Below are 10,761 nucleotides of genomic sequence, written 5' to 3' on the forward strand. Positions count from 1 at the left end.
AAACTTGATTTTGTTTTTAAATTTGTTCATGAAAGTTCATGCTATTTCTAGCAACAGTACGACCTTCAGAGGTAAACATCGACTGAATTGGCTGTGATGCATCGGAGGTAAAACAATTCACAACTTGCAGCAGACCCTGTACACGGTAACATTGAATTATGCCTTCAAAAAAGCGCTCTACCGAATGAGGCATGATATTTTCTTTTGAGAACGTTCAAAATATGAAACAAGGAAAGAATTCCTTTGATCTAATGAAAAGTGAGTCATCAAATTGTTTTCTTTGCGCAGGCGTTAATCACTCTAAATTAAACATGGGTAAAATAAAATACGTCGTGACAGAGCTGGGGTTTTATTCTCAGCAACTTTTTATTTTTACTGAATTTTAGTTGAATTTGAAAAAAATGCGTACTCAAAAGAAGAACACAATCCTTAGAGGAAAAGCAGCGGGAAGAATCAACATTAAAGCAGCGCGCTAAACTAGACCAGCCAGTTCACGTCATAAATAAAAAGGTTGTCCCGAATTCTCGTCATTAAGAATACACACAAAAACTACATCGCCATTGAAACGTGTGATGCCTATTACTACAATCCGGCAACAAATTTACGCGAACGCGGAGCGTGGTTGAATATGAACTAATACTCAAGAAACATTGCCCCCGTCCCACGAATGATATTGGGATCTGCTGCAAAAATATATAATCGGATGCCGCCCTTTTACGCGCAGTATTCGATTAGAGTAACTCGTAGCAAATGACTATTAATACTAACAAATGTAGAGCTAGTTGGTCTTCTCATGTCATGGGAGCACGTCCCGATCGTTATCTAAACACATACCTTAAACGCTAACTTTATGATTGGATACCTGAAACAAAATGTTACCTCAGCCCCGATGTCACTAAACTAGCAAAAAACGCTAGCTAGATCTAAGCTTGAATTTACAGTATCACTCTCGAACTGCGGCAAAAACTACTGACGAACCTTGAAGTTCAGCAAAATCGTACAGCACGTTAAGTACATCTTTAAAATCCGCATACATCATTGTGAAACGTCCGTCTACATCGACTCGTTCATAACAAGAACGTCAACTGAATGAAATCACCTTCCAGCACCTCAGGTAAAAATACCATAGATTGATTGATTTATAGATGCGGTAACTAATCACTAATCCTCCGGCACGTAATGTAAGTAAAGAGCGCGACCCTGTTAAAATCGATGTCCGATTTTAGGTGCTTTCGCCTTTGTTTTTATTTATTTATTTATTTACATACCCTCAAGGCCTTGGGGGCGTTACAAAGGGGAGTGAGTGAAAAAAAAAAGTAATAGAAGACATGATAGGTCACGGGTCACTTTCGCAAAAATAATTAGTAACAGCCCTTTTAAACACATCTATCGAGGGTAATAATATTACTGACTTCGGAAGGTGGTTCCACTTTGATGATGTCCTATACTTTGATGTTCTTCTTAAAGAATCTAAGTTCTGTTATCAAAACATCTAATGCGAAGTAATCGGATTATGTCGAATCTGACCGCTCAAAACCAAGAATTAAAAGTTATCTCTTTGCGTAAGCTGGAATGAAAGCACCGATGTAGTGGGCCTGAAATGTGTGAAAAATCCACTCCCCCCCGTTCACCATCATTATTTTCGCAGCTCTGATTCATGGCTTGCAATGATCGCCTCATAAATATTTTTGTTTCATCGCTCCGAATCGTTTAGCGGAATAGCTTCAACAAAATGGTGCAGAAGGCACTTTGATTTTAGTATACGCGTTTCAATGCTAATACCAACAATCTCTCCTAAAATCACTTAAAATGGCTAATCTAAGACTACACGCGGAACCATTGAAAAACATCAAATCTTGTATGTCTACTAGGTAGCAACGCAATTGCTTAGTTTACGCGTTTCACATCGAGGACGTGTTTTTGCGTGCTTACACCGAGGCCCACACTGAACAAATGACGAATAATTCTGGCAACTACAGTTACAGTTACTTCGCTTTCATTGTAACCTGTGAGGTACCAAATTTTTAAAAGTATTCATAAACGTGTTTGGACCTAATAGTTCTACAGCCTCGGAAAAAAAAAAAATAAAGACGTGCAACGATATTGCCACTGGGGTGGCATTTTTATGGGAACTTGACACCAACCGCTATTTTGATTGGCCGTTTTACTGATGAAACAAAATAAAGATTTATTACTATTAAATGTTTAATGAAATACAGATAACCGCCGCCCATACCGCACTACAGTCCAGTATGCATTCAGACGCCTCCACGAGAGTACTTGCCAATTGCACGTCAGCTTTGGATTAGACCTACCTACTTTCGTGCTCTACTGGTATTTAGAAAGCGCTGGATTCGGTTCTGGATAGTTCGGGCCGCAGCCGCAGCGTCAGTTCGGGCCGTTCGGGCCGCAGCCGCAGCGTCAAAAAACCGCTGTCAGCAATCATACTGAGGTATGATTGCTGACAGCGTTACCCTTGCCATGTTGGATTCACGTTGCAGAAGCGGTTTTCGTTGTTTTCCTTAGGAGTGCTACAGCCAATTGAGCGTCGGGTTTTATAGACGAATGCGTGTCATGAGCAACTCATCAGTGCGTGGCGCAGCTGGCAGCACGGCGCACTCGCATGCCCTCCACGTTTCCTCAAAATCTAGTTTCTTCGCACGCGCAGTACCCTCAGCGGGCGATGGTAAAATCCCCCTGTTCGAAAAGATCTTATTGGTTGCGGGATGTGGGAGGGCTTCAAAGTGTAGTTCAAATAATATTTTGTGATAATTTAACAGTCACAATATCATGCTTTAAATAATAAACGTAAACACGAGTCTTCATCCTTTCGAAACTTTCGAAACTACAGCAGTTGCTCAACTCTTGTCGAGCCGACACCGTGTTGTTTCCGCTACTTGGAGACTTGTTGTCGCTTCTCTGCAGCTATCTTAAAATCACCGCTAAATCAAACACATAGTCCAGGGATCGCCACACACACGTGTTAAAATAACCACAAAAAAATAACTGAGGACAGTAGATGGTTCCTTGTTTTTCTCGTTGCCCCACGGACTCCCGATGTCATCAGCGAGAAGGCTCGGTGAGGTTTGGTATGGGGTAGGTATACTTTATATACAGGGAATCACGATACAGCAACTTTTACGAAGCAGGAAGGGAACTTTCTGGCCGCCCCGCGGACCCTCTCCCCGGCTACTCGAGGTGAGGCCTGCCCACGTAGCTCCTGACAAGAACCCCTTTTCCGGCCAAGACAACGCTTAAATACCAGCGCATACGCGCTGCTTCCAATCCCCCCAAATGAAAAAAAACATAGAAAAAAGCTCCGAACACTGACATCACTTTTCTCCAGCGCCATTCGTCAAAACTGACATCATTTCTTCAGAGGCCTTGCTATTTGCCGAAACTGACATCACTCCTTCAGAGGCTTTGCCATTCGTCGGTTCTGATGTCAGGTCTTGCGCAACTCTCATACAACCTTGGCATTCCGGTATGCAATGCTGCTCTTCCATCCATTGGAGCACGGAGAGGAAACATGAGACCCCGGCCAGCTTCCCGCAAAGGGCAATCTCTTTAGGGATACATGAGTCACGAATGCGAAGGTGGCGGCGCTCGGCAACATATATCACGGAGAGCACGTCGAGAAAGCGATAAGCAATAACGCCAGACCTTACACCTCCCTTCCAAAATCCATTAATCTAAACCAAGATTAGTTGGACTACAAACATAAAACGAGTACCGGCGTCATTATAACAAACACCACAAAATTAAGTCATGCACACTTCAAGGGTTACGCGAAAGAAAGGGGTATGAAAACACCATTGAACACTCAACGAGTCCACGAGACAATGTTCATTCCCTCCACGAGAGTTCGTATTGGCACACAAAAGTCACAGCACTTTTCGTGTGGTCCGCGAAGCCACATTCCACGCCTGCTTGCTATGGTGTTTGAGCCGGCAATGCTTCCCAGCAACCGTTAGGAAGCCTAGATAGGGCATCCGCATTTGTATGGGTGCTGCCCTTGTGGTGACGGATTATCGCGTTGTAACGCTGTAGCGTTAAGGCCCAACGTGTGAGTTTTGCGCCCTGGGGCACGCTGCTCGTAAGGTACCAGAGCGGGTTATGGTCGGTAACGACGTTTACCTGGGTGCCGAAGACCCACGTCTCAAACTTCTTTAATCCCCAAATCACCCCGAAGGCTTCGCGTTCGATCGTTGCCCACCGCGTTTGCGTTGGCGTAAACCGATGACTAGCTAAGGCGATCGGAATTTCGGAGCCGTTGGCGGCTATTCGTGCTAAACAGGCACCGACGGCCACCATCGAGGCATCAGTGTAGAGCACATACGGCTTTCCCGGGTCAGGGGTAGCCAGCGACACGGCTTCGCAGAGGGCTTGCTTGAGGGCTTTAAATGCCTCGTGCGCTTCAGGAGGCCAAGGTATCTGAGTAGGCACCCCTTTTCCGGATAGCTGCGTCAGCGGCCGAGCTATCTCTTCAAAGTTAGGAACGTAGCTACGGTAATAGCCACAGAGGCCGAGGGCGCTCCTCACCTCTTTCTTTGTCAGAGGCACCTGGAGTCCCTCAATGGCCGCCACTTTCTCGGGATCTGGACCATGCCTCCCAAAACCTACAATATGCCCCAGATAGCGAATAGAAGGCCTAGCCACCTGACACTTTTCAAGGTTTGCATGCAAGCCTGCCGCCTGTAATGCTGTGAACACCCTGTGTAGGTGCTCAACGTGTTGTTCTAGCGACGTACTGAACACAGCTATGTCGTCTAGATAGGCGCACGCGTAGTCTTCGTGACCGGCCAGCACGTAATTCATATTTCTCTGGAAAGTCGCCGCCACGTTTTTGAGGCCGAAAGGCATCACCCTCCATGCAAACTGACCACGGTGCGAGATGAACGCCGTACAAAGCTAAGAATCCTCGGCCAATGGCACCTGCCAGTAACTGCGTCGCAGGTCTATGAGCGTGATGAACTTGGCCGCCCCCACGCGCATGATGAGTTCCTGTGGGTGTCCCATAGGGAAGGCATCTGTCTCCGACACTGCATTGAGCGCGCGAAAATCGATGCACAAGCGCACCGACCCATCTTTCTTTGGCACGCATACGATCGGGTGCGCGAAGGCGCTTTCACATCGGTATATCAAACCTAGCTCCAGAAGCTCTCTGATCTGTTCAGTAACCTCCCCCTTTAAAGGGGTACTCCACCGGTTTTTCATTGTCTCCGATTTGCTTGAAATTTTGCTAAACTAACCAACAAACATTGCTAAAATAGTATCCCAAATATTAGGTCAAAATATTGTTTTTTCGCGAAGTTATTGACTTTACAGTTTTGGTCTTCACCATGTTTTTCAAACTGAAAGTCTCTACTGGCAACAACAACAAAGTGACGTCAGTGGAAGGCAGGGGTTAACTTTTTGGACTACAGAAGTTGTTCCCAACGGATTTGAAGCAGTTTCTTGGTGTCAAATGAGTGCTTTGGAAGCTCGCTCCCGTATCCGCGCTCCAGCACGGAACAAATGATTGGCATATTCTATTTTTAGACTAGCTGCTTGACTGGCAAGCCTGCGTGCTATTGACGTCACGGCACTGAAAAGTGCGCGAATATTTGGATATTGGTTTTTGCACCATTTTCATTTGCCGATTTCACAATACCTATTATGAATTTCGCGATGCTAAATAACATACCGGAAAGGCTAAAGGCCGGGGAGTCAGAAAATATAGTTAGTTGAGGTAGCTAAAAAACTCGGTGGTGTTAGGCGTCAGGGATCCTATAGGGGCGGCCGCGCTTTGGGCTAGCGCCTTCGATGAGCTTCACGCGGTGTTCCCCCACTCGCGCGATACCCGGCTGGCCCGAGAAGAGCGCCTGGTGCTGGCCGAACGCAGCACCTATACGGGCAGCTGTTTCTTCATCGATGTGCGCGGTCTTTTCATGATCGAGATTTGGACGCACCTGACCAGGCTCGGCTGCTCGCGGAGTGTATTCTACCTCCCCGAAGTCACAGCTATCGTGCAACATAACGCTCACCGATGCAACTTCGCAAACGTAGGGGCGCAGTTTGTTCGGGTGCACTAGCTTGCGGCGGCCATCGCGCGTCTGCACGTAGTACGAGTGCTCACGATACCTTTCCGTTACTGTGCACGGCCCCAGCCACGTCGGGTACATTTTCCTTGCGCGGTTTGTGTCAAAGACGAGGACCGCGTTGCACTCGTTAAACACCTTTAACATGGCGCGTTTGTTGTAGTGCGACGCGTACGCCTCCTGTTGTTTGCTTGTGGTGAGCTCCGCGGCGTCCGCTGCGAGCTCTAGTTGTGTTTTCAATTTCTCTAAATAGTCCGCGGGAGCGTCCGCTAACTCCGCTGGGAACTCAATATCGCCCGCCCAGCTTCTCCCGAGGATAGCGAGAGGCCCGACTGGGTCTCTACCGTAAAGCATCCGGAAAGGCGACACTCCCGTTGTGTCGTGGGGGACCTCTCGGTAGGCCCACAGCAAGAAGGGGACGAATCGATCCCTGTCTCAGGTGTCTCTCTCGATTACGTGAAACAACATATTTTTGAATGCACGGTTCCACCTTTCCACGGACCCGTTACTTTCCGGGTGGTCAGGAGTCGAGAACCGTGGGGTGCAACCCAGTCTCGCGAGAAACTCGCTAGTAAGTGCAGCTGTGAAATTTGTTCCGGAGTCCGAACACACTACTTCTGGTGCTCCTTTCCTGGTGAACACGGTCAGCAGCGCATCACATGTCGCCTTGGCTGACAGTGACTTTAGGCAAACCACCTCTGGCCAGCGTGTGCACAAGTCGATGACACACAATGCATAGCGGTGCCCTCTGTCTGAAGGTGGGTCGATAGGGCCGATCACGTCGATGTTGACTTTCTGAAATGGGAACTTCGGGCGCGCGAGCGTTGCTATCGGCACCCTATCGGACCGCCGTCTGTCTGATCGAACCTGACAACTGTGACATCCGTTGCAACGGTCGCGAATGTTTTCCTCCATGCCTGGCCAGTAAAAACTGTACTTAATGCGCGCTATTGTTTTGCGGAAGCCGAGATGGCCGCCCCAGTAGGACTCATGGGCCAGGCGAAGCACAGTGCTGCGGCGCGACTCGGGTAGTAATAACTGCAGCTCTTTCTGGCCAAGTACTTGATCTTTATGGTACAGCAATCCGTCTACTATTGACATGCCCGCTTTGCCACCTTTTGCGTTTTGCCAAGCCCGTCGTAATGACTCGTCATCTCGCTGTTCATTACGGAACTTTCGCGCGTCACTGGTTTGCATCACCTCAGTCTCAAGATTCGGCTCCTCTCGCTCTTTTCCGGGGATATCAGGCGGTAGGGGCACATCGTTTGAAACCGTGTTGGAATTCGGTGGCTCGAACAGGTTCTTCTGTTCTTGTCCCTGCTCTCCCTGCTGGCCCCGTTTCCTTACTACTTGTATCTGAACCTCGTCATCCTCCTCATTATACGCGTGCAACTGTTCCCATGCTTCCGCGGAGATCAGGCAGTCAGTGTGTGTGAGCCGATCCGTAAGAGCGCACACGACCTGCGTCGCGTCACCCACATCGTGAATCAAGGATGCCCCGCGGTAAAGTGCGAGTGGTACCACGGCGAGCTTAGCTTCTACCTTCTCGCCAAATGCGGACACGAGTTCTATACTCCTATGCGGCTTTAGTAGCTCCTCCGGCACGCTACTCTCACGGACTACGGTGATGTCTGCTCCGGTGTCGACAATTGCATCAATTACCTTGCCTCGGCAGCGAACTTTGACGCTCCCGAGCTTTGGATGTTCCAAGCTGCGGCTTTCAGCTGCGATACGTCCCATTAATCTCTCTCCGCGTGGTCTTTCGTCACTTTTTAACCCCCTCGCCTCCCGAGCGAACGGGCATTGAGCCACGTAATGGCTCGTGCTTCCGCACTGGAAGCATTCGCTCGGCCGAGACGCTTTCTTAACAACCGAGGGCGGCCTGGTCGTCTCGGGTTTTTCTTCCCGAGCTGTAACGCTCCCGGTTGTTTTTGATGCGCTCGGTATTACCCCTTGGTTGGTACCCTTTAACTCTGCCCTTTTAGCGAGGTTTATATTCGCGCACGCACTGCCCTCGCCCGCCGCTTCCTCATAGGTCTGCAGCAGCCGAGCCAGTTCGTCTGCTTTTAACCATTCTTCCCCCTCCCGTAGCTTAACGTACTTGGCGGCTCCTTCTGCTAAACCCGACTTCAACTGGTCGGCGACTAGCAGTTCGAGAAGATTCTTAAAGAAGGAGACGCCGCGGGCCTCCACATAGAAGTTAATGTAACTCTGTAGACGAGTCGCAAACGTTTTCCAGGTCTCCCCTTTTCGCTTGGTCGCGGCAAGAAACCGCCTTTGGTATTCGGCTGCTGACAGCTTTAACTCGTCGAGAACTACTCCCTTGAGTATATCGTAATCCCTGTGTTCCGCAGGGGCTAGTCGCGTCGACAAGTATGCAACCCGCTCAGCGATCATCGGGAGGACGATCTGCCCCCCCAGCGCCTTGGGAACGTCGTACGCTCGCAGCGAGCTCTCCACTGACTCAAACCAAATAGGCACCTCGCCGTCGGTTGGGAATTTCGGAAAGGCACCTGCTAGTAACTTGGAGTAATATCTGAGTCCCATCTGGCCGCTCGAAGGTTCCGCCTCGCTCGCTTCGTCACGCCTCTGCGTCGCGGTGTCCCGTCGAACCCGAGCGAGCTCGAGTTCAAGTTCTAGAGCGCGTCGGCGCTCTTCTGCTAGCTTCAGGTTATACTCCATCTCTTTTTCCGAGAGAGATGAGTGTGGCACGTTACCACCATCCCTGCCGCCTTTCCCGCTCTCGTTCATGTCTCTCCAATGTTTATCCGCGTTAAGGTGCGGGTATCTGGTCTTCATATAATTGGGCCGGCTCGAGCAACACAACGCACAAGAGAGGAATGTGAACCAAGGGACTCACTCGGATGCTTGTGTGTGCGCCTGGTCGCTCGTCGCCTGAAGCCGACGTCCTCGCTGCAGAAGTCTGATGGTGCACTCCGCGCCCAATTCTTGGTCTCTGAGGCATGACAATGGCGGTGCCTGGCCGCCTGTCGGGTCGATGTTTTCTTCCCGGTGGCCTGCCAGCGGTCGCTCCTTGTCTGTGCGTCGACGGTTACTGCTTGGCGTCCCCTTCGTTCCGGAAATGCCGCAGATCTCTCCTTCGTAGCCTTTCTTGTCCCAGTCTTGACCTCGTGTCGTTTCTGCGGACGGCCAGTGAAAGAAACTCGATGATCTGTCTCTTCATGTCCGTTGCTGAAACGCCGCCTTTGGCGTCCTGCGAGGGTTTCCTGTCGTCTTGTTGCCGTCGTCGATTCCTCCGTGGTGCTTCGTGCTGTCGACTGCGCCAGTAGATGGTTCTTTGTTCTTCTCGATGCGCCACGGACTCCCGATGTCATCAGCGAGAAGGCTTAGTGAGGTTTGGTATGGGGTAGGTATACTTTATATAGAGGGAATCACGATACAGCAACTTTTACGAAGCAGGAAGGGAACTTTCTGGCCGCCCCGCGGACCCTCTCCGCGGCTACTCGAGGTGAGGCTTGCCCACCTAGCTCCAGACAAGAACCCCTTTTCCAGCCAAGACAACGCTTAAATACCAGCGCATACGCGCTGCTTACAATCCCCCCAAATGAAAGAACATAGAAAAAAGCTCCGAACACTGACATCACTTTTCTCCAGCGCCATTCGTCAAAACTGACATCATTTCTTCAGAGGCCTTGCTATTTGCCGAAACTGACATTACTCCTTCAGAGGCTTTGCCATTCGTCGGTCTGATGTCAGGTCTTGCGCAACTCTCCTAGAAACTTGGCATTCCGGTATGCAATGCTGCTCTTCCATCCATCGGAGCACGGAGAGGAAACATGAGACCCCGGCCAGCTTCCCGCAAAGGGCAATCTCTTTACGGGGATACATTAGTCACGAATGCGAAGGTGGCGGCGCTCGGCAACACATATCACGGAGAGCACGTCGAGAAAGCGATAAACAATGACGCCAGACCTTACAGAAGACCAAAAAGAAAAACAGCACTTGAAAAAAAAAGAAGGCTTATCAGCTGGTGGCTACGGCAAATTCGACTCCTTAAACAATCGCTCAGTATATTTCCTTATTGTGAGTCCCCATTCGTAAAATCAGGATCAAGTCCGACGTGCGGCACAAAGTTAAAACAAGTGCAACGGCTAGCGATAGGATCTAAAATGCGCAAACGGCGACCAGACAGTACACGCCACGCTGTGCACGCCTACCGCGCATTGGTTAATGGTGGGGGATATATCGCGCGCGGCAGGTGATAGAGAAAATTAAATCTCTCCAGTGTCGTTTTGACCTCCGACTCGCTGCTTGCTAGTCCGCAAGGTCTGTACTGCCTGGTCACTGTTTGCGCATTCTAGCTCATATTCGTTAGCCACTGCACTGGCTGCCTCTTTTTTATAGCGCAGGACCTGGGCTCCCGTTCCCGCATATAGCAGCGTCGACGACGGCGTCACCGCTGGCGTAACCTGTATTTGCGGGAACGGGCCCCTAAGAGTCCCATAATGCAACACTGCGCGCCTTGCGTTATGGGACGTCACAAACCGATACACCAGTTCGATTCCCCACTAAATGTAGCGGAGAAACAGAATCGGTGTGTAGGTCTGTGACTTCCCATGCAATGAAACATTGCGCGCGTTGTATTATGGGACGTCATAGGCCGCGGCTTCACAAATGCGGGTTCACGTCTCTCGGCGGCCCAAAACAGGGACCCCACCGT

The 10,761-nt window shown here is 49.8% G+C and overlaps 1 protein-coding gene across 1 annotated transcript; it reads right to left on the reverse strand.

Annotated features, from left to right (window-relative positions):
* Nucleotides 1–3,933: 3,933 nt before the first annotated feature.
* Nucleotides 3,934–8,879, reverse strand: LOC121836468. The gene is made up of 3 exons (XM_042291369.1): nucleotides 6,948–8,879; nucleotides 5,843–6,470; nucleotides 3,934–4,619 (listed from the first exon to the last, which is right to left on the reverse strand). Exons 1-3 carry the CDS (start codon nucleotides 8,877–8,879, stop codon nucleotides 3,934–3,936), a joined length of 3,246 nt encoding a protein of 1,081 aa, XP_042147303.1.
* Between the last annotated feature and the right edge of the window lie 1,882 nt (nucleotides 8,880–10,761).

This window comes from Ixodes scapularis, unplaced genomic scaffold (genome assembly GCF_016920785.2).
Source record: "Ixodes scapularis isolate PalLabHiFi unplaced genomic scaffold, ASM1692078v2 PGA_scaffold2__306_contigs__length_199485367, whole genome shotgun sequence".
NCBI classification, from domain to species: Eukaryota; Metazoa; Arthropoda; class Arachnida; order Ixodida; family Ixodidae; genus Ixodes; species Ixodes scapularis.